The following is a 22,803-nucleotide window of genomic DNA, read 5'->3' as shown; positions in this document are numbered from 1 at the left end:
GTGGTTGGATTGCTGGAGAGACGGGTTACTGTCCCTGGGGATGAGGAGTCCACACAGGCCACCCAACAGCTGGGGCATGAACTACCTAGAGGCAAAATTAAGTCTCATCTCTAGCAGGAGTCTCTTCTCACCTCAAACTCCTGGAAAAAAGCGTGGTTAGCACTTGCTGTCTTCATTTCATAGTACTGCTTGAAGTTCTGTATGGGAATCGGCCGATGGACGTTTCTGCATGAAATGAAGTCCAGAGGAAAACTTGCCTTAGCTATTGGGAGGTCTGGCAGGCCAGTCATGTGGCCAATGAGACAACCCAGCCTTGACACCTGCAGTACCTGGATGCACACACCACACAGAGATGATTTATAGCCCACGTTATTGCCCAGGGAAGTGGGTCCAACAGATAATTGTTTAAATATTGGGAGGGATTTCAGGATGATGAGGATATTATCCTACTGCAGAAGCCTTGCAGAGGAGGTGTGGGCAATGCATTGACTTGGAATGAAGCCGGGCAATAAATACTGAACATGGGGAAGCTTAAGATTTAAAAAATAACTGAGGGAAACAGAGCTGGATTTTTCCTGAGTCAAACCATGAGAAAGGAAGTAGGTGGAGGACTCTGGGACCTGCAGTGGGGACTTTCAGAGGGAGAAGACTCTAACACTCACCTCAAGCTGTAGGTCACCATTTCCTGGGGCAGGCTGCTCTTCTTGGTTCTAAAATCAAAGCATGGAAGATGTTACTCTTGGCTGCAGTGTAGGGACAGATGCTAGCCTGGCACTGAAGGTTGGGTTTCTCAGCCTGCAGTCACCGGGTAAGAGATGTCTCATTCTCACCTCTTTGCTCTGAGCTGTTTCCAGTAGACCAAAGCAAAAATAGCTGCAAGTGTCAAGAGAAAGCCCACAATGATTCCAGCGATTATTGGCATTGAGAGTGGAGTTGCATTTGCACCTGATCCAGCAGCTGGAATAGAAAAAGAGATAGAACGGACAGAAGTAAGAGCCGGTAAATGGCTGCATGTACTCTATTTATTATGTTTGCTACAGCCTATAGTCTCCTTCTGGCTTGCCATTGTCAGGTTGTTAATTATCTCTAACCTACACAGCCAGGTAGAGAAGATGGCATTCTCCATCTTACCTGAGAACATGGTGAAGGTCACCGCAGGGGCTACGGGGTCATATTTGGTGAAGGCAGCGATGCTGAACCTAGGGCAAAACAGAGTCCTGCCGTCAGGGGCAATCTGAACTGAGCACAGCACCCATGCAGCCAGCAGCAGGAAGACCCAAAGGAACCCGACAGCTGCCTCAGTTTTGAAATGCTGTATTGGAAGAATCTGTTTTCCTGGCAGGGATTTCAGGAATGTGTGGAAATGGTCTTTCCTCCCTTTTCTGCCTCTTGGACAAGTTTGTTGTGCTTGGGGCAACAAGAGAAAACGTTCAGAAAGCACAAATGGGAAACAGCTCTCCTCCAAAGGGCTATTTGCAGAGACAAGTAGTAAGTTTCTGCTCTCTTATAGGACACAAATACGGGAAGACAACAGTAAGGGAAAATCAAGTTGGGTTGAGTCACTATCTTAGTTCCTGTCAACCCATTAATTGGGTTGACTTGAAAGAGCTGAGCACAGGTAACTGTCTGAAACAGGGGCACCTCAGCTGGGAGGGCTGAGCCCCGACCCAGACCCTTCCTGATGGACACATAAATGGCTGGTGCATCACCTTCCCCACGGAGATCCGCCCTACATCCTCCTCCCGGCAATGTGCGCACCAAGCCTCGCAGCTCCCTGCAGCGCTGACTTCCTTCTGAGTAGCTAACTTGGAAGGGTAGGTCTTCTGGTGCCCTAAACGCAATGTAAGGCTTTCAGATGTAGCTTTGGATTTTAGCAGCCAAGAGTTTGCGGAGCCCAGTGTGAATCCAGGCTGGCGGCACCACGGACCCGGCTGCCAGGGCAAAGACCTCTTTGGAAACCAAGACTGCAGATGCCATGGCATGACAGACAAGGGCTTGTGGATAACTAACTCACTGAAAGGTAGGAAACAAAGGCTGGCTTTCAGAGTGGAGATGGGCTGTCAGAGCTATCTGCTTTCCACCACCCGACTAATGACTAACTAGGAAAGCAGCACACTACTGAGGGGACACGTTTGTTAGGGCAGCCAAAATGAAAGCAAGCTGTGAAGAAGTGCAAAAGGATCCTCTAGTCCTGAGTAACTGGACAGTTAAGTACATGTTATTCAGTCACAGTAGGTGGGCTAACACCACCCTGATGGCTCTGAATTAGCTGCCACCCTGTGGGAGGTCGAAGTTGGAGTGAAAATGGCAGCTGGGGAGCAGGAAGGGCAGATAGATGCTCTGAGGCTGGCTGGACAGTATTTGGGGGGTGGAGGGGTACCCCCGGGCGTTCGTGCTGTTGTTGCAGTCCTCTCGAGGCTGCTGGCAGCTACAAGAGATGGGTCAAGCAGACCTTGGTCTGAGCCAACACGCTGTGACGCGGACCTGGCTTGTACCCAGGCTGTCCCCTGTGTCCCCGCTGCTGGCTGGAGCAGTGGGCCAGATCCCAGGCTGCCAGGGTTAAACAGTGAGGCTTGCCCAGCCATGCCTGAGGGTATTAGCAATAAAGAATAGATGGGCTTGACGGGCAGTCAATCTCAAACCTTCTGAATCAATTGGAGGCTCTCCCATGCCAGCTGAGGGTTCACACCACCTGTGGTGGGCATGGGATGGGAATGCATCACCATGCAATTCTCCTGCAGAGCATGATAACACAGTGCCTAGGGAGAGCCCCAAGAGCTGTTTGCTGGATGATCCTGCTCTGTGTGGGTTTTCCAAGGGAATGGGTCTCTGGAAACTCCCTCTTTTTCCTCAGGAGAAGCAGTCATTTCCCACTCCTTCTGTTCTCTGCCAGTGCTGCCCCAAACCACAGCTTGACTGAAGAACCCCTGTTCGGCATCATGTGTAAAAAGGACTCCATAAGAATCAATGTAAGTTTTTCATGTAAGTGCAGAGTCTGCACATAGCAAAAGTAGAGAGAGCAAAGGAGAAAAGAAGAAAGGAAGAAGAGCCAGCAGGTCCAAACCCAACAGCAGTGACCTGGACTCCTCTCACCACAAATATTAAGGGCAGAGCTAATTCTCACTTTACTCACAGGGGAAAGTGAAGCTCTGGCTCATGCGCACACTCTCACACGGTCTTTCTCTTTTCCAACACTCTGTGACTTCTATCCTTAGTCAGCCACCCTTGCTGTAAGTTTCTCTAAATTGAAATGGGACGACCTTCCAGATTCTGGGGGATCTCCAGGCACAGAGAAATGCCTGGAGATACAGTCCCTCTGATGAAATTATGAGCTGCTTAATTAACAGACTGACTAAAGATACGATTCTTTGTAGTAGAAAAGCTGTTTTACCATCAACTATTTTAAAGGTACCCTTTCACAAAATATGTATCCATGTACATTCATGTTCCTGGATTCTATTTACCATCAAATAAGACTCTGAATTTATTAATATTGTGCTCTCTGTGTGTCCCTTGTGGGGACCTCGGACCTTAGCCTGTGGATTTGCTTCTCCTCAACCTTTGAGACCCCAGCTGTGGAGGCGCCACTTGAACTAATGTTTCCAAATCAGTTTCATTTTTGCACTCTCTGAGCCTGCGGGTGGCTCTGAGTCCCGCGCAAAAGTCCTACAAACAACAGCAACCATTTTAGTTCTTACCCTGGAGGTGGACAACTGCCCAGCTCCCAAAGAAACGCAGACAGCCCTTGTCAGCCTCAGCTTTCACTTCTGCCCTCCCTCTCCCTGCCCACGTACACTGTCTAATCTTCTCCAGCATGCCAGCCCTTGCATCCCTCAAACGCTGCTTGGTGGAGCAACCCCTGGGGTCCACTGCTGGGGGTCAGGGGAGTACGAGGGTGAGGTGACATCCAGAGAGCTGGTGGCACCTTGCAGGGACACGTGCAGTCCCTTTTCTTCTCCAGCCCCTTGCCCTCAGGAGGGATGTTGACATCTCTCACCTGTACTGTTCGTTGGCTTTCAGCTTCCCGTTGCACGTTGCCCTGGACTGGCCGCACTCCTCTGTTCCCACTGGCACTCGCCAGGTTTCGCGGGAGCTCCTGGGGCTCGGATGGAAGGGATTGGGGATTAGCACAGCCAGGTAGGAGTCCTCTGTCCCATAATAGTGGTCATACCATGTGCTGGACATGATTTCCTGGGTGGGCCTCAGCACTGAAGGGGAATGTACAAGGTGACAGCGGTAGTCCCAAAGTGATGTCCAGGGGACCTGCTGCCCTCTAGGGAGCCACTGCAGATCGGGATGTACGGGGGGGGCACTTACATGAATCATTAGTGGTAGCAATGACACCGTAATACTCAATCTGGCCATTCTCCTCGCTGAACAGGTCAGATGAAATAATAACCGTGGAGCTGGCCTCCACCTGGAAGATGTCTGCTCGCAGGGGTGGAGGCAAGGCTGGAAAAAGAACCAGCAAGCACAGCCTGTTAGTGTGTCCCTGCTCCCACAGGCCCACCACACATTGCTCAGCCCGTCTCTGGTCCCAGCATCACTGCCCAGAGCCCTGAACTGCTGCAGTTCAGTGCAGGACCACATGGGGCCCACAGGCTTCTGAAAGAGTTCCCAGGTCTAATTAGCAACACTGGGTGTCTTCTCCTGGGGTCTGTGGGAAAAGAAGGTGACTCACCCTCCACTGTTGTGTTGCAGAGCACAGTCACAGCCTGGCTTCTCATTGTGTTCATGCCCACTGTGCTCACAACAATTCGGTAGGACGAGTTTGGCCCAAGCCCCTCCAGACTGGCCTCACTTGTAGAGATGCTCATGACATACTTGGAGGTGGGAAGTCCATCAGACAGTCTCTCTGTCACCACCTCATAAGCCTCCACATCTCCAGGGGAGCCTGTCCAGTTCAAGTAAAGGCTCCTTGACTCCGGTAGACATTGCACATCCTCCACCGGGTTTGGCTCTGTGAAGGAGATATGGCGGGCTCTGGACTTACTGGTTCAGAGAAATCCCAGCCTCAGTCCATGTGTCAGCCCAGAGCCACTGCCTGTCCCTAGAGCAATGAGGGAGGGGCAGAGCTGGACATCTGTGACCTGGGAGACTTCTCTGCCAAGGGCCACAGGACAAGGCGAATGGGTCAGTGCCTGAGCAGATGTCTTATAGGAGAAGCAGACCAATGGAGATCTCTGCAGAGTCCTCTTTGCTTCACAGGTAGCCAGGCCAACAGGTGATGGGAAATCTCTCTGATAGGGCTAGCTTAGGGACCTGATCGCTACCAGAGGGTGACCTTGCTGGCTTTCCTTATCTCCCACCATGAATACTTTCCATGCTTCTGTTGATGCTCAAGAGCTGATCCAGTCTCAAGGCCACCCAGATGTTTCTCCACCCTCCAGACTGCACTCCCCTCATCCCCACAGCAGCGCATACCCACCCATCGAAACTGCCAAGGGTTTGGTGCTGCTCCAGTAGGGTCCAGCCACGCAGCTCAAGGAGACAGAGTAGTTCCTCCCTGGGATCAGCCCCTGGAGGAGGTGCTGGACTTGCCCTCTGCTAAGAGCATGCCGCCAGGGCAGCGTGCTGTTCCTGGGATCCCGCAGCCACAGCTGGCACTCGTCCTGCTGTCCAGAGACACTGCCCCAGGAGATAAGCATCGTGTTGTTCCCTTCAGCCACCGCAGAGAGATTTTTGGGAACTGAGGGGGCTACAATGAAAACCACACCAGGGGAGAGTTACTGGCATGCATGTACTCTCTTCCATCCTACAGAGATACAAATAGAAAATATGCAAAGAAACTTCTCATGTTCAGTGATAACATTTCTGCAGCTGCTGGCTGCCACTGCCAGAAATGACCTCTAAATGACAAGTGGAGGACATGCAGAGTGAGGAGCATGAGATGGGTTCTTCCTCCTGCTAATTAGCATGTTTTATTAGAGACCTGCCTGAAGGGCTCTGCACATGACTCCCAGCACCCTGCCAGGGGCTGGCTGAGCGTGGGAGCAGAGACCACTAGATTCCCCAAGCGAAGTGCAGGGACTGCGGGGACAAGCACATGAAAAGGCTTATTGTGCTTATCTGCAATTTCCACATTCCTTAAACAACAACAAAAAAAAGCCCAGCCTTCCCTTATCCCCCATGCCAGGAATGTTCTGAGTGCCTGGGAGAAAGGCGGTGGGGATGGTGGGGTGTCCCCCCCTGGCTGTAAGGCCTCGTGGTCTCCCGGGCTGTGGCTGTCCTCTGCCAGAGCAGCACTACTGCCATGGGATCCCTTGCCCGTGCCTGGAGGAGTCAGCTTGTGTGAACATGGGGGCCACAAACCCCTGACTCCTGAAACAGCAACCATGGCTGCTAGACTGTCCTATGGGCAGCAGTAGTGCCCTGCTCTCCCTTCCACCGGGGGCTTGCACAGCCCACGATCCTATTGCTAAGGTGGTACCTACAGCTTCCAGGCAGCAGTCCTAGCTGTGTCCCTGCCCCTTCCCACCGCAGGTGCTGGGGAAGACTGAGCCTCATGCATGATGCAAGGACCACTAGCTCTTGCACTCACTTGTCCAGTCGCTGATGTTCCCCGCAGAGGTTGCGTAGGGTCCTGCCATGGACACCACTTCCAGCAGGTATTTATGTCCTGGAGCCAGGCCAGAAAAGGTGAATTTGCTGGTGCCTTTCCCAACAGATACATTGGCTGCCACAATACCTGATCCTGAATGATACAGGAGGAGCCTGTAACTGTCTTGTCCTTGGGGTTCGGCTCGCCAGGATGCGCTCAGCCTGTTGGGATACCCCTGGTTCGTCATGTACACGTTACGGGGTGCCAGGGGGTCTGGAGAGACAGGATGGGAGACATGTAGTGAAGGGTTTGAGGACATGGCCTAGGTATCTTGGCAGTGTCATCAGAAGGGATGCACCACACAGGACAGGGCACTTCATCTCGGCTAGAGGGCTGCATCCACCAGCCTGGAGGCATCTAAAAGCAGCTTCTGCAAGCTTCAAGAGGTGCTTGTCTGAGCAGAGTCAGCCCTGTCCCAGCTGGAGTGAGACACCTGGAAATGGGTGAGGAGGGAGCACCCAGCCAGCTAGAGGGGAGGGGAAGGTGAATGCTCCCTCCTCTGTGGTGCTCCTCTGAAGCACAGTCCCCGGAGCTTCAGCTGGCCTAATCCAGGCTGGTACAACTGATGGTGACGGTGGGCAAAGCCCTGCTCAGTACCATGGCACTGACATGCCCTTGGGTTCAGGCAGGGCTTGGGGTCTACCATGAAGGTCAGCAGGGCCATGTCCTTTGCCACCAGCTTTCATGACTGCCTAGAAAGGCACATATCTCCCTCAAAACAGGTTACTCACATGTCCAGTTGCTGACATTCCCTGCAGGTGTCCGGTAGGACCCCGCCATGGACACCACTTCCAGCACATATTTGCTTCCTGGGGCCAGTCCCGTGAAGGTGAAGTTGTGGGTGTCTCTCCCAAGCGAGGTTGTAGCTGCCACAGTGCCCATCCATGCGTGGTACAGGGTCAGTGTGTAACCATCTCGCCCCCCAGTCGCAGCTCCCCAGGATGCACTCAGTCTGTCGGGATGCCCTGTGCTCAGCAAGCGCACGGTGGCTGGGGGCAGTGGGCCTGGGGAGTCACCAGACCTGATGTTAGGGACCAGAGACCACGTAGAAGGAAACAGACACTTGATGGACCTCAGGACAGATGCTCCCTGAAGGCTGGGACTCATAGACCCCTCTGGTACTCTCCACTTTTCTCTTTCCTGTCCTCATCCCACCTCACCTCTAATGCTGCTCATCCTTGTGGTCCTTCACATGCCAACGCTTCTTCACTTAGGTCACCCTTGTCCCCATAGCCTAGCTGGAGCACCTTTGCCACCGCTGCGTGCACACGTGTCCTCCAGCACCCAGCTGGTCTGCAGCTGCCTGGGCAGAACTGGCACAGCATCCAGCACTAAAACCTTTCTGGGTGGGGAGAAGTGCTGGACTAGCCCATGTCCAGAGCAAAGACCTGTTCTCCTGGGAGGACTGTGGATTAGCGTCTTCCTGTACTGCGCTGATTCATTTAATGAACTTTATGGTGATGTGGTTTCTACCTGCTGGAGGACACTCAGCAAGGGTGCAAGTGCTCATGTATACAGGGAGATGGGGCAGCATGGTCAGGGGGATGTCCCCACATAGGCACAGCTGGGCAACCCTGATTGTCATCAGCATGTACTTGTGCAAGTCTACAGTTGTGCCCATGAGGGTAATAGTGTGCCCCTGCACTAACTGCTGTGTGTTGCATCCATGCACATCTCCAAAGGCACCAGGTCCCCTTTAAACCTCCCAGCCCTCCCCAGGGCTGCCCAGTGGTGCAACATCTCCCACCCCTCTGCAGAGGACACTCCTCCAGGCACTCACGTGTCCAGCCACTGATGTTGGGTGCTGCTGCCTGGTACGGTCCAGCCGTGGCACTGGCTTCCAGGGAGTACTCGTATCCTGGCGTCAGGCCCATGAAGGTGAAGTTGTGGGTGTCTCTCCCAAGCGAGGTTGTAGCTGCCACGGTGCCCATCCGCGTGTGGTACAGGGTCAGTGTGTAGCCGTCTCGCCCCCCAGCCGCAGCTCCCCAGGACGCACTCAGCCTGTCGCGGTGCCCCGTGCTCAGCCAGTGTACGGCAGCCGGGGGCAGCGGGCCTGGGGAGGAAATATGAGTCACTGCCAGGAGCCACGTTCAGGCTGAGAGAAAGGGGACGCTCCATGCCTGTGCCAAGCCCGTGCAGCAGGAGGTGGGTCAGCCCTTCACGGTCCTGAGGGCTGCCTTTGCCTTTGACTCTCTGGCAGATGCCTCGAGGGATTTCCTCCTCTGTGGTGCTGCCTGAGCCAGTGGATGGCTGTGGGTGGCTACCTGGGACATGGGTGGCCAGGCCACAGGGTCATGCACAGGCTCCCCATGCTGCACCCAGCAGGGCATGGGCACTGGGCGCTTGCATGGGTGGGAGAGGAAGGCGGGATCGGGGTGCGCCAATGTGGCCTCTGATTTGAACCGGAAAGGGGCAGATCTGGTAGAAGAGACCTGGCTGCAAGGAAAGCATCATACTCACGTGTGCAGTGGGTGAAATTGGGGGTGCTGGCGTCGAAGGGGCCAGCTGTGGCCCCCACTGCCACGCTGTAGCGGGTGCCGGGGCTCAGGTTTCTGAAGGTGTGACTCCTGGCATCCCCACCCAGCACCATGCGCCCAACATGACTGCTGGAGTCTGTGTCATAGACATCCACCACATAGCCTTCTGCTCCTCGCCTCGTTGCTGCCCAGGAGGCCTGCAGCGTGGAGGCAGAGGGGCTGCTGAGGGTGAGGTTGGCAGGGGCCAAGGGATCTGAAAAGCAACAGGGACACAGTCAGCCCCTGTGTGCCACCTCTCGCTGCTCAGTGCTGTGAGCCAGACGGTTTGCCCAGTGGTCCCTGGGCTGGACCAGTGCTGGATCCCAGCTCCCAGTGGGCAGGGGGCAGGCTGGCCACCAGAGATCCTCCCAGAGATCCTCCCAGAGAGAAACATGGGGACAAATGGGCAGGCAGTGCACGTGTCTCTGAGCGCAATATCCCCAGGGTTTGCAACTGGACGTATCCAGAGCATATCCAGAGCCTTTGAGGTGGGTAGGGCTCTGTGTTAGGGGGGGAGTGGGGACAGTGGGCAGAAAGGTGGGACAACTAAGGGGCACAGCAGGGATGGTTTGGGATGGGAAAGGTGGTGGTAGGTGCTCTGCAAGGCTCAGATGGAGGGTCTCGGCACAGTGGAGTGCCCATCCCAACCCATCAGACTCACGTGTCCATTGGGTGACATTGGTGGAGGAGGCTTCAAACAAGCCTTTCACTGCAGTGACCTGCACAGCAAACCTGCTGCCTGCCTCCAAGTGAGTCCAGGTGATGTTCTGGGCATCTGGACTCAAGGTCTGGACCCGATCCCTACTCTGGGTGCTGAGGCTATACAGAATAACACGGTAGTGATCCCTCCTGCCAGGGGGCTTGTTCCAGCATGTGTAAAGCTCTGAGGAGCTTCCTGGGTTGGTAAGGCTCAGGTTTGTCGGTACAGCAGGAACTGCGAGGAAAGACAAGACACGTGAATCAGAGAGAAAAAGATCCAGTTCTGAACATGCAGCTGTGTCTGGGGAGGAGTTGTGCTTTCCCCAGGCAGCCAGCAGCAACCGGCCAGCAAGCGCTCTGTGCCCACATGGTACAAGAAAGATGCAAGAGGCAGGGGATGACTGCAGGCCAGGATCACCGGGAACCTCCTCTCCTCTCCCTGGGTGCCAACATTGGTCCCCATCCCATTCTGGAGCTCCTCACAGTGCTCCCACCCAAATCACCCATGGGTGTTATGGATGCTCACCTGTGCAGCCAGTGATGTTCTTGGGGAGGGAGCGGTAGGGTCCAGCTACTGCCCAGATCCCAATGAGGTAGCAAGTTCCTGGTTCCAGCCGTGCCAGGGTGACATTCGTGCTGTCTTTCCCTGCTTCCAGGTTCCTTGCTGGTGCAGAAGAACCCTCCTCGTGCACACTGAGCAGGTATCCGTCCCTCTGCCCAGGAGGGGTCTCCCAGTGCACAGCCAGAGCCCAGGCAGTGCTGACAGGGCTTGCCGACAGGGAAAGAGGAGGTAGCGGGACTGCGGGAGAGAAACAGCATTAGAGGGGACAAACCTGGGATATGCAGGATTGACTCTAGTTCCGGAATGAAGCTGGGAGCTGCAGGACTGTGAGCATCTAACATGCTGTCCAAAGACTGCTGAGAGCAGAAATTTGCTCCCAGATCAAAGCTGCTCCCTGTGTCCCAGGTAATAATGGTGCATCACCACCATGGCCCGAGACCCCCTTGGCCCAAAGTGCTGGGGCAAGCTCACAGCATGCCCCATTGAGCTGCTGGGCTCAGGATGAGTGAGCGTCCCAACAAGACAGCCAGCATCCTGAGTAGGAGACAGGCACCAGAGGGGTTTTGGGGACATGGTCTCAGGGTCCTCCTGAAGAACAGCCCTGGGACCTCCTCTTGGTCCCCAGCCCCTCACCAGGTCAGAGCCAGGTTGGGTACCATGGATGGGGATGGGTGCAGAGGAGCTGCGCTCCTACCAGTGTAGCCGATGGCAGTCTGAGAGGAGGTGCGATGAGGCCCAGCCTGAGAAATGATCTCCACACGGTATCGGGACCCTGGCACCAGCCCCTCCAGGTCAAGCTGGGTGACTCCACGGGGGACAGACACATTCCTTATGATGGACAGGGACTCAGCCACTGAGAGCTGTACCAAGTGGTCTCTGCCACCGCCTGACTCCACCCAGCTCACATGTAGCTCCTGAGGTCTCCGGCCAGGCTGTACACTCACGTTAGCCAGAGACAGCGGATCTAGGGGGAAACAGCATGGAGATACATGAGACGGTGGAGGAAAGCAACTGAAGAAGCCAGGAGACAGCCTGCACCTCTGCATAGGGCTAAAGGAGAAGTGGTGGCCACTGACTGCCGGCTCTCCTGTTGTCCCGGGGGGCATGCAAATTGCCTGCCCATATTCCCAAGGTGCTGCCAGCAGGCAGGTGCTGCACCGTACAGTGGGCTGCTCTGCTCCATGGACAGGGAGCAGCAAGCCCATACAGGTCTCTGTGCTTCCTCTCTCGCATCCCTGTCCCACCAGTCCCAGGCTGGCCTTGAGATCATGAGCAGTCTAGGCAGAAGGTTCAGCCTGACCGGTGAAAGCCTGAGCTGGGGAAAAGGGTCTTTTGGGGACTAGAAGCCAGCACACAGCACCTAACTCATGACACACGCTCTGATTCCCAGGGGCAGGTCTCACTGCAGCCCTCCCTCTGCCTGGACATGCCCATGTCATGTCTATGTCCAGTCTTGCAGGCAGTGCCAGGATGACCCGTCCCTGCAGGAGGCTGGGGACACTTCTCACTCACATGTCCACTCAGTGGCAAAGTGTGATGAGGATCTGTATGGACCAGCGAGGACGGTCACCTTCAGGAAGTACTGAATGCCAGGGGACAGCCCCAGGAATGTGAAGTTATGGGTGTTTGGGCCCACCGAGATGTTCCTCTGTGCTGGATGGCTCTTGCTGTAGAGCTGGAGGTGGAACTGGTCCACATCACCAGCAGCCTTGTCCCAGAAGGCAGAGAGTCCTAGTGGGCGTCGGGTGTTGGTCAGGGTCACGCCAGCTGGAGCCAGGGGGTCTGAGAGAGAAGAGACATTTAGGTGGTGAGAGGCAGTCGTGGTGGAGCTGCTTCAGTGTGGAGTAGGGGCCTGCATGCACTTGTCCTGGGCACCCTTCACTGCTTGTCCCTTGTGGGCTCAGGTCAGAAATCAGCCCTGGCATATCAAACCACAGAACAGCAACAAACTTTGGAGCAGGTCACCAGCTTTCCTGCTGGGTGATATTTGGAGATGTTTTTTCTTCAGTGATGGGTTTCTCCTGCACTGCAGACCCTTTCACTTCCAACCTGGCTGAATGTGGCTCTCCTTCCACTCTTTGCCTATGCATCCCTGACCCTGGTTCCCCATACATGGTCCACACCCTCCCTTGCTTCCATGCCACGGGCTTTCTGCTCTCATCAGCAGGCCATGGTTGTGATTCATAGTAGGGTTGAGGTAGGGGTATCACACTCACATGTCCAGTCTGTGGCTGATCGCACAGGGGATCTGTAAGGTCCAGCCATAGCAGCCATCTCCAGTGTATACTGTCGCCCGGGGACCAGGTCCTCAAAGGTGACATTCATCCAGTTGTTCCCCACAGTCATGTTCCTGACCTGCTCCCAGGACTTGGTTTCCCGGAGGGTGCCCGTGTAGCCGGTGCTGCCAGTGGGACCAGCTCTCCAGGAGGCTTGCAGAGACGTGCTGCGGCCCTGATTGCTGAGGGTCAGCTGCTCCAGGGGCAAAGGGTCTAGGAAAGCAAAGGTCTAGAGTCACAGCTACACCTGGACTGGGGTCACTTGGCAGAAGTGCAACCCCAAATGTGCTGGGACTGGAGCCCCTTCCCTGTGAAAACCTGCATCCAGGTGCTCTGGCCACCTGCAGGGTCTGAGCAGGCCACCGTCCTCCCTGCTGACAGCCACACACCAGTTTGGCAGGGACTGGGCCAGCACAGACTTCAGACTGGCATGGTAAGAGAGAACTGTTCTAGTGCTGGAGGGGTTGGTGGGTGGGATGGTCTAGACCAGGGTGGTGGAGAGGTGGTTCAGGGCAGATGAAGCCTGCGCAGTGCAAGGGAAGGGTGGCCTGGGCGAGGAGGAGGAGGGCACTGGGCTCTGCTGACCCTTGTGCTGGGCGACTGGGATACACACCAGGGTCAGACACATTCAGCAGTACCTTTGTTTCCCTCCTGAGCCTTCGTCCCTTTTATTGCATGAAGCTGCAGAAGACCCATGCTATCACATGCCCTGAGGCATGACATTGTGGAGAAGGACAAGGTCCAGTGGGAACCCTGGGACTGGCCGTGGTGAGGGCTGTGGCACTCACATGTCCAGTTGGTGATGCGCTGGGGTGAGGATGTGTAGGGGCCAGCCACGGTGCTGACCTCAAAGGTGTAGAGAGTCCCAGGACGGAGGCCCTCGTAGGTGAAGTTGGTGACATCTCCGAGCAGCGAGCGGTTCTTCACGGGGTGCTCCATGGGGCTGAGGGCCAGCACGTAGCCCTCTCCCATTGCCTCCTCCCAGCTGGCTAGCAGGCTGTAGGGGCTCCCCTGGCTGGACAGACTCACACTGGATGGTGGTAGTGGCTCTGCAAGGGATAAGGATGGGATCGTGCATGTCACTGCGTGGGGCAGTGCATTAGGCAGCCAGACTGCTCTCGCGACACTCTGCAGTGTTCCCCCACCAAACGTGGGCAGCCAGGGCTGCGGGGAGAGCCTTTTACTGCTCTGGGCACCAGGGGCTGGGTGAGTGCCTCCCCACACTGTTTAAGGCTCCAGTCCTTCCTTCCCGGGGTGGCAGCTCTGGGGTGGCTGCCTGCGCACCCGCTGCAGCTCCACAAGTTGCCGAGGAGGGACTGGGCACAGGGAGACGTTGCTCTGGAGAGACTGGTGGTGCTTCACTACCCAACCAGCTGTGGTGAGCAGAGGGAGGGGAAGCTCTCTTAAAGCCTGCCGAACACTGAGTCCAAAGGTTACTGAGTAGGATCTGGTCTTGATTGGTGCCTGACACTACCTGGCACAAGTCTGCCAAGGACCTCCGAATCCGTCCTCACGAGGAGCTGTGGGGCAGCAGATTTTGCTGCTCTGCCCTTGAGACCAGGCGCCACTGCGCTGCACAGCTCCATCTCTGACCCTGCTGCAGTCCCCCTCCCCATCCCACCAGACTCCCTCCGGGCATCAGCCCCTCCATCAGGCAGCAGAAAGGGCCTTGAAAGGACACGCTCGGGCTTTCAGCTTACGTGTCCAGGCTGCTGTGCTGCGGGCTGATGCCCGGTAAGGCCCAGCCACCGCCGTCACCTGGACAGAGTATTGCTTTCCGGGGCTCAGCCCGTGGAAGGTGACATGACCGTTGTCTCCGCCGACAGAGATGTTCCTCGTCGGAGCACCGTCCTCTCCCTCCTGCAGGGTCACCAGGTAGAAGTCCCTCTCTCCTGCTGGGGTGCTCCAGCGAGCCTGCAAGGAGTTCTGCTCCTCTGCAGTGCTCAGAGTCACATTGCCAGGGCTCAGGGGGTCTGGAAGGGAAGGGAACGGGATTGTGGGATTATGGGGTGCTCTGGAGCCCATACACTCCTGAGCCTCATTCCCTGCTTCCTTATCTGCAGGGTCACATCCAGCCTTAGACATCTTTTTGGAGCATGCTGTCTCCATTCCCCAGCACAACCACTCCTTGTTTAGCAGAGCCCAGATGAAGCTGGCAGCCTCACTGGGAAATTCCTAAAAGTCCCTCTCCTCTCCATTTGTGTCCTATCATGAGCTTGCTGATATTCCCAGGAACTGGCCTGGACCGAACTCCTGGCTGGACGCCCCTGGCTTGTGCGTCTGGCACCAGGGACGTTTGTTCAGTCGGGTAGGTCAGAGCTTCAGATGGCAACGGCAAGGATAGAGTCAGACTCGCTTCATAGCAGAAACAAACCAGCTGGGGGTGTGGAGGTCTTCCAAAATCCCAGTTGCGGACTCAGCAGTGAGCAGGCTCCAGTTTCCCAGACTGGCAGGCGGAGCAGTAAAGAGCTGGAGACTCATCAGCTGGTGGCACCCAGGTCTTCCAGCGTATGCCTGACCAGTGTCTCTGCCCAGGGACAGGACAACCCACTGGCCACAACAGCCCTGAGTTTGCACTTGGCACCTCCATAATTTGTTGCTCCTTACTAGAAAGGACCAATGCTTTCTTGGCATTTGGCATGAGTCTTGCTCTGTCCTGGAGGCTAGGCTTGCCCTCTCCATTTCCCCTCTGGTTTTCCTGGGAACATCTGAGAGGTTAAATCCGGGGTCAGAACTGTTCACAGTGCTATGGACACGGTGTTGGCAGCAAACCAGGACTGTGGTGGGAGAAGTCACCTGCTCTCAGGACCCATCAGCCTGAGACCAGAAGGTGGAGGAAGTTGGATTGAATGGTGCAGCTAGCTGGGGTCTGGGAGGGCTACCTCAACTTCTTGACCTGCTGGGCTTCCTTGGCTGTGTTTGCACAGCACCCAGCACATTAGGGACATCCACCAGGATGCTACCAATATCAGGTGCTACCAAAATATACCCTTCACAGCAATCAAAGGGGACCAAAGTTTCATTTCCCTCCAGGAACCTCCAGTTCAAACTAGCTAAACTGCTATCCCCTTGGCCTGTTTTCTCTGCTGCCCTTGGACAGCCCTGAGGCATGCGAGAGCCCAGCCCCAGCTGCATTGAACACCAGGGGGATCTGTTGTCCTTCCATCCTCCTCCTCAGGGAGAGGCCACAGGCTGATCCCAGTGCACCCCATGGAAAAGCAGGATGGCGCTGGGAATTCACCCACCCGGGGGACTCGCTGGCCCCACTATCACAGTGCCCCAGAGCTGAGTCCTGGAGCAGCTTTTGGCCAGGTCCAAGCAGAAGAACTGCCCTCTGCACCCGGGGCTCTGGCAGGAGACCTCTGGATTCAGAGGCTGGACTAGAGGCAGGGAGGAAGCCGGGGCCGCCAAGGTCCTCCCCCATCCCTGGCCATCATACTCACATGTCCAAGCGGTGGCATTGGGTCCCCCTATGGTGTAGGGCCCAGCAGTGGTGCTCAGTCCCAACCAGTACTGGGTGCCGGGGTGGAGATGCTGGAAGGTGTAGCTGGTGAGGCCCCTCCTGGCTGACAGGGTCGTGGTCACTGTCTGGGTGAGGAGGTTGTGGAGCACGAGGTGCAGCCAGGCAGCGCCCCCAGCACCTTCCCAGGAGGCAATGAGGCTTGTGCTGGAGCCCGGGCTGAGCCTCAGCTGAGTGGGGATGGAGGGAGCTGAGGGGAAAAGCGGGAGGGAGCGAGGCTCAGTGCTGGGGCTCCCTGGACCCTCCTGTCTCCCCAGGGTCTCCTACGCCCACAGCTGCTCTATATGCTGGCATGAGGGCTGAAGGTCTGGCAAGGGTCTGCTGAGGGGTGTTTCTCCCATGTCCCTTCCCAGGCAGGCTGAGGCTCTTGAGGTCCCTCCATACTGTCACATTCTTTCAGGCTGCAGGGCAGAGGGGGTGGCAGCCTGGGTAATGCAACATTTCTGCAGCCCCCACCAGCCAAGATCTTTTGTCAAGATCCCCAGATTGCCCTTCTTCCAATGTGGACATGGAGCACCCAAACCCAAGCTACAGGTCCTGCAAGGCAGGACTGAGGTGCGAGGATGTCCAAGGCCAAGCACACTGGGCTTACAGCGGGGATGTGAAAAACTCCCAGCTGTTCCCCATCCTATGTAACCTCCCCATCCCGAGCCTGGAGACCTCCTCCTCTCTGCCAGCCCAGCCCGCACATGTGCTGCATCCCTCCTGCCAAACCTTTTCTCCCACTCCTTCCCTCTTGGCCAGGCACACCCATCACTCCCTACCTGTCCACTGGTGGATACTGGTGCTCGCCTGGCTGGATCCAGCCAGCGTGCTGACCTTCAAGGCGTACTCGCTGCCGGCCAGCAACCCGTCAAACAGGAAGGTGGAGGCGTTTGGCAGGACGGACGCATTTCTCACAAGCGTCTGGGAGTCGCTGTGGTAGAGGGCAAGGTCGTAGCCGTCTCGCTGCCCATGGGCGTGCGCCCAGGAAGCGTGCAGCATGGCAGAGCTCCCACCACTGCTCAGGCTCAGGTTGCGGACAGGTGAAGGACCTGCATTGGACACGGCACAGACAGTGTCGGCTGGTTGCCTGGGGGTCCTGACCTACCAGGTTGCTGAAGGGTGGCCAGTGGGACAGTGCCTTCACCTGGTGAGGTCCTGCCAGCTGACTCCACAGGACCCAATCCCCCATCACCTCCCTGCCAGCTCACCAGTCTCCCCAGGGTTTTGTGGGCTGCACTATCCCCTTTGGATCAGTCTCTGCACAGTCACTCTGAAGTGGGCAGGGAGCCTTGGTCAGGAACAGCACACCAGGTGTGCACTGAGAAAGGCGAAGCCATCAGCGCTTACCTGTGAGCTCACCTACTGCCAGGTCCTCTGTTCCTGCTGGCCTTGTGGGTCCTGACACCTGACTTCCCATGAGCACCTGTCCCTGCTCCTTGCAGCCACCACTGCCGTCTGACACCCTCCCTTCTGCTGGCCAACCCCCTCCCTCCAACTCTACTCTCCTTTTCTAGGTTTTCCCACTTCACCTGCACTGATTTACACAAGGATCTTCTGGAGAGATGCAGGCAAGGGCTGCCATCCTCACCTGAGCTGTGGGCTCACCAGCCCTGCACCCTTTCCCAGTCCTTGGCATCAGCCAGGGATGGCATAGAGCAAGGCTTGATGGGTGAGCCAGTGATTGACAGAGATGTGCCAAAATCACGGAGCAGATGCTACTTCCTTGTCTCTCTTTCTAGACCTTCAGGCATGACATTTTCCACCCCTCATCTCTCTGCAGCCCACATCACAGATTGGTCCATCATTAGCTATATTATTCCAGGAGAAGATACAGCATGAACCCTCCCCATGCAAGGTGCAGGGACGGGACCCTCCCTCCACATGGATGAGGGAATGACCCTCTGGGGACCAGGGAAGGACCCTAATCCTTGTGGAAGTGAGGAAAGGCCTTGACCTCCCCATGAACTCATGGGATTCCACCCAGACCTGTACTTCCCAACCTCCAAAGCAGTATGACGATCATTGGTAGGAGCACTGAGACCCTTTGACACTGCAGTCCCTGGGGAACCGCTTACTTGTCTGTGCTGTGACTGTCTGCCTGGTGGTCTCCATACAGGCAAGCGTGGCTGTCACCTCAATCTCATAGCGCATGCCAGGGGTCAGCCCGTGGAACCAGAAGCTGGTGATGTTGGGTCCAGCAGATCCATTCTGCAGCAGCATGCCTGACCCCAGGGAGGAGAGGGCGAGCAAATATCCCTCAGCACCCCCCTCTGGCTCATCCCAGGACAGAAGGAGGGAGTCTGACCGGCCATGGTCACTCACACTGAGGTTCAGGAGGGTCCCTGCAGAGGCAAAGCCAAAACACTCAACAGGTAGGTATGGCCCCCCAGCGCAGCCACCCTTGCTGCATACCTTGGCACAGGCCACCACCATGGGCACTGCTGCTCTTCGGTTAGGCCCCCAAACCCAAGGGCTCTCAACTGCCTTTGGAAAACACAGGAAAGATCAGTAAACCCCACGGACTGAGGTCAAAGCCACCACGTGAAAGAGATGCTCCTAAACATGGAGCATCTCCTCCATTGGAGAAAGACCAGAAGGCTTCAGGCCATCGCATGCTTTGTCCAGACAGCCTTGGTTTATAGCAGAAAAGTTGCCCTGGCTGGGTATAATCTGTTGCTCACCACCTTGGTTGGTTTGAGCCCCCCAAAAGATGGAATCACCGAACCATAGAATTGTCTAGGTTGGAAGGGACCTTTAAGATCATCAGGTCCAACCATCAACCTAACACTGCCAAAACTGCCACTAAACCATGTCCCTCAGCACCACGTCTACCCATCTTTTAAATACCTCCAGGGATGGTGACACCTGGGCAGCCTGTTCCAGTGCTCAAGAACCTTTTCAGTGAAGAAATTTTTCCTAATATCCAATCTAAACCCACCTGGGCATAACTTGAGGGCATTTCCTCTTGTCCTATAACTTGTTACTAGGGACAAGACACTGACCTCCACTTCTCTACAACCTCCTTTCAGGTAGTTGTAGAGAGCGATAAGGTCTCCCCTCAGCTTCCTTTTGTCCAGACTAAACAACCCCATGTCCCTCAGCCACTCCTCATAGGGCTTGTTCTCCAGACCCCTCACCAGCTTTGTTGCCCTTTTCGGGACGCGCTCCAGTGCCCCCATGTCTTTCTTGTAGTAAAGTGCCCGAAACTGAACACAAATGTTGGTGGGCTTTGGGTCCACTCTGCAGAAGCAGGACAACATCCAGTTAGGGAGCAGGATGGATATGGCCGTGGGGCCGTTATGCTCCCTGCAACAGTCTCTGTCTCTGTGTGGGCTTTGACAGAGGAGAGGGTAAAGGTTGCTTTGGAGGGATCCAGGTACTGACTCCCACTGTCCTGCCCAGTGCAGGGATGACATAGGAGGAGCAGGACACTGCATATGTGGAAGAGATATGGGGCCACATTGGTACAGCACCTGCTGAGGTGTGTCCCTGCTTTGGCTTTGCTGCAGCAGCAAGGTCAGCAAGCTGCGGCTGCAGGGCCGGTGCGGTGGCATCCAGATGGAGAGTGTGTGGGGACAAGGAAGCGGCGTACGGGGCTTGGTCTAATTGGTGGGTCAGTGGCCAAAACTGCTATTGAATCCCTGCCCTTAGAGTTGCTCAGGAACCACCTACACAAACAGGAGCCAGACAGAGCCTGTCTGTTGGGAGCAAGCTGGCAGCGTGACCCTTGCAGGCTTCATCTTTGCCTCCCCAAGCCTCCACTAGCAGATGGTCACGCACTCCCCGTCCCCAGCCTTGCTGTGAACGATGAGCTCTCTATTGCCTCCAGCCTTTGGGAAACACCAGAGCAGCTCTAGTGATAATAAGACATTTGTGTAATAATTAGCACTTGAAATTTATGATGTGCAACACGTAACAGGCTTACATGTGATCTGGCATGGCACGAAAGCTTTAAACAAGCATAGCTATCGCCCCAGAGGTCTGCCCGCGGGCTGCCTTCACACAGCAAAAGAGGAGCAGTGTGTGGTGAGCCCCAGGGCCAGGGGCACCTTTGAGACCACTCAGGTGTTGTGTGTGGCCTTCCCACAAAGCTGGACAGTTTCAGAACTTCATGCAACTTCTGTTACACGCCATACCGTCGTTTGGAGCCTGTGGCCACGCTGAGAGCTTTGCTCCACAGATGAGTGCAAAGGGAATTGGGGAAGTTAGATGGACACAAAAGAGGAGGCAGATTTGGGGACAGACTGCTCAGGAAGGGTTATCTGAATGTAGCTGGGTGTCCACGGGTCAGGTCTCTTCACCTGGGCCAGCTGCCCTGGGCTGCCCTTGCTGACAGCAGAGACCTGGTGGCAGTAGCTCGTGGTGCACGGGGCATGGCTAATCTCCTCCTGAAGAGAGCCAGCGGGATTGTGCCCTGTGTGGAGTTCAAACAGGGTTGGTTTTTCACTGCGGGCTATTTCTTATCTCACAAAGGCATGAGTTCTCCACCCATGTTTGTCTGCTTCTCTCAGGTTTCCAACAGACTGCACTGCCTGCCTCCATCTGTCACTTGGCAATCATCTTCACCTCTGCAGTACAAATGTACCAATACCTAAACCGGGCCAGAGGCATCCTCCAGCCCTGAGGCCCATAATCACAACACTGCTTATGTCTCCATAGATAAGCTCTGCTAACCACATCAGACAGCCACATCCAGGTACACCCCATGCCCTGACTGATGTCTGCAGATCATCTGGGAGAGTTTTCACCGGCACGGGCCAGCACTGTGTGAGCACCGCACTGGCTACAAGCTCTGTGGAGCACGATCCTGCCCAGCCAACTGCAGGTGCTCCGTGCAGGGCTCTTATGGCTGTGCTGCTGCTGAGCCCACGTGATGCTCCGTGGAAGGAGAGAGCTTGGAGCCTTGTTTGTCTCTCACACTGTCCCCCATAAGGCTGGTTACTGGAGGAGGATGGGACTGACCCCCTTCCCTTCCCTGGCCATGACCCGCAGCCTGCAGTAGGTCTAAAGCAGAGTATGTACAAAACGACTCTTAACTCCGAGTGTCCTGGCCCAGCACATCTGCTCATCTCACCGTTCCCGGGAAGCGTGACCACCCTCCGCAGCCTGGGAACCTCTTTGCTTTGACTTACCTCTATCAATGGGTGCCTCCTGTCCCTCCAACCCTGCCCGTGCTGTCCGGTTACATCCCTCGCCCTGGGGGATTGAAGGTGTCAAGTGAGAGAGGGGCAAGGTGAAGTGGTCTGAGCTGAGACCAACGCCTGAGAGGTGCCCTGTGCAGGCCAGGGTCAGGCTGGCCAGGCACAAGTCCCACCCCGCCATGACATCTGGGGGCTGCAACCCGCTGGGGACTGTGACCCCTTTTCCCAGGAGAGCCCAGATCAGTGCTCACATCGCCCTCCCCCAGCCAAGGCAGAGAGACAGACTCAGCAGATGTAGCTTGTGGGCTGCTTTTGCATGGGTCAGGACTGCAGACCAACATGGGCCCATGCCCACAGGGGAGGACATACCACCGAAACAGCCAGGGCACAAGGGGAAGATGTGGGCAGGGAGGGAGCTCTGCAGAGGCCCTGGCAATCTCTACAGGTTCCCCCGCTTCTCACGATCGTGGAGGGGGAGCATGGAAGGACCCCAGACCTCCGTCCAGCTGCCATCCCCCACAGGCTGCAAAGTGAGGGCTTGGCCGGGGAGCTCCAGAGCATCCAGCACCCTCCACACCACAGCGGGTGCTGAGCACGCTCGCGGGATGCCCGTCTCCCCACAGTCTGCTCGCGAGCAGGGTGTGCCCTGCTTAGGTTGAGGCTAGTTCCCTCCACATTAAAGGAAATGTCTCTGCCCACTCCCCGTCCCGCAACAAGCCACAGAGGAGCAATCATCTTTCTTTAGTTATTTCCCCCTTGGCTCTGCTGGCTGACTCATTTCTGGCTCCCCCACTGACTGCAGTGCTTTTGGAAGTGTGCATGCGGAGGGGAGCGAAGGGGCTCCGGACCCTTGGGAATAGCAGCCAGCCAATTCCTGGGGCGAGGAGCCGTGCAGCCATGGCAGCAGTAACACACTCCGATCCCGGGCGCTGGGGCGAGAGGGCATGGCAAGGCGGGGGGAAGCGGAGGAAAGAGCCAGCTCGTAATTGCAAACGTCGCTAATTTGGTGCAGCTGCATGGCTGGAGAGGCAGCCCAGAAATATGCCGTCATTCCTCAGCGGGGTAGGACTATGCAAAGCCCCTTGCCGCCAGCGAGCTTGGAGCCAAGAGCATGCACGGACAAATGGGGGGATGAAGAGAGAAGGGCTTACCTCTGCCAGGGTTCCCAGGAGCCGCGGCACCCACAGGATGAGCAACAGCAGCAGCGGTGGTCTCATGGGGACCAGGGTGGCTGCAGATTAGAGGGATGACAAGTTGGGGGAGGGGGGTAGCTTCTTAGCAGCGGCTGTCCCCAGCCAGCCCCTTCTCCCATGGCAGCGAGGGGCTGTGTCCCCACATGCTTTCTGAGCGCGGGTGACAAGATGACATCAGTGGGGACCGGCGTTGCATGCCAGCGTGTCGCACATCAGCCCTGCCAGCTGTCCTTGGGCAGGAGCAGAGCGCGCCTCCGGGCTGGGAGAAGTCCAGTGTGTGTGTGTGTGCCTCTTGCTGTGTGCATTTGCT

General features: G+C 56.3%; 1 protein-coding gene across 1 annotated transcript in view; it reads right to left on the bottom strand.

Annotated features, from left to right (window-relative positions):
• The window catches only part of LOC309680867 (receptor-type tyrosine-protein phosphatase V-like), a gene marked incomplete at its 5' end in the record, with an annotated part of 35,144 nt that extends 12,627 nt beyond the window's left edge, over positions 1-22,517 (bottom strand). The window contains 24 exons of the mRNA XM_082494618.1: positions 132-225; positions 663-710; positions 831-957; positions 1,132-1,199; positions 3,998-4,208; positions 4,318-4,452; positions 4,682-4,960; positions 5,429-5,698; positions 6,542-6,814; positions 7,333-7,605; positions 8,382-8,654; positions 9,062-9,331; positions 9,779-10,051; positions 10,343-10,615; positions 11,073-11,342; positions 11,891-12,160; positions 12,595-12,867; positions 13,443-13,703; positions 14,355-14,627; positions 16,098-16,364; positions 16,939-17,208; positions 18,235-18,501; positions 21,292-21,355; positions 22,452-22,517. Coding sequence (XP_082350744.1) covers positions 132-225; positions 663-710; positions 831-957; positions 1,132-1,199; positions 3,998-4,208; positions 4,318-4,452; positions 4,682-4,960; positions 5,429-5,698; positions 6,542-6,814; positions 7,333-7,605; positions 8,382-8,654; positions 9,062-9,331; positions 9,779-10,051; positions 10,343-10,615; positions 11,073-11,342; positions 11,891-12,160; positions 12,595-12,867; positions 13,443-13,703; positions 14,355-14,627; positions 16,098-16,364; positions 16,939-17,208; positions 18,235-18,501; positions 21,292-21,355; positions 22,452-22,517 — 5,148 coding nt within the window. The remainder of the gene's footprint in view (positions 1-131; positions 226-662; positions 711-830; positions 958-1,131; positions 1,200-3,997; positions 4,209-4,317; positions 4,453-4,681; positions 4,961-5,428; positions 5,699-6,541; positions 6,815-7,332; positions 7,606-8,381; positions 8,655-9,061; positions 9,332-9,778; positions 10,052-10,342; positions 10,616-11,072; positions 11,343-11,890; positions 12,161-12,594; positions 12,868-13,442; positions 13,704-14,354; positions 14,628-16,097; positions 16,365-16,938; positions 17,209-18,234; positions 18,502-21,291; positions 21,356-22,451) is intronic.
• Between the last annotated feature and the right edge of the window lie 286 nt (positions 22,518-22,803).

This window comes from Vanellus vanellus, assembly GCF_965231255.1.
Source record: "Vanellus vanellus genome assembly, chromosome: 23".
NCBI lineage: Eukaryota > Metazoa > Chordata > Aves > Charadriiformes > Charadriidae > Vanellus > Vanellus vanellus.
Note: the sequence above shows the minus strand (reverse complement) of the source record. Positions and strands in the feature narration are given on the sequence as shown.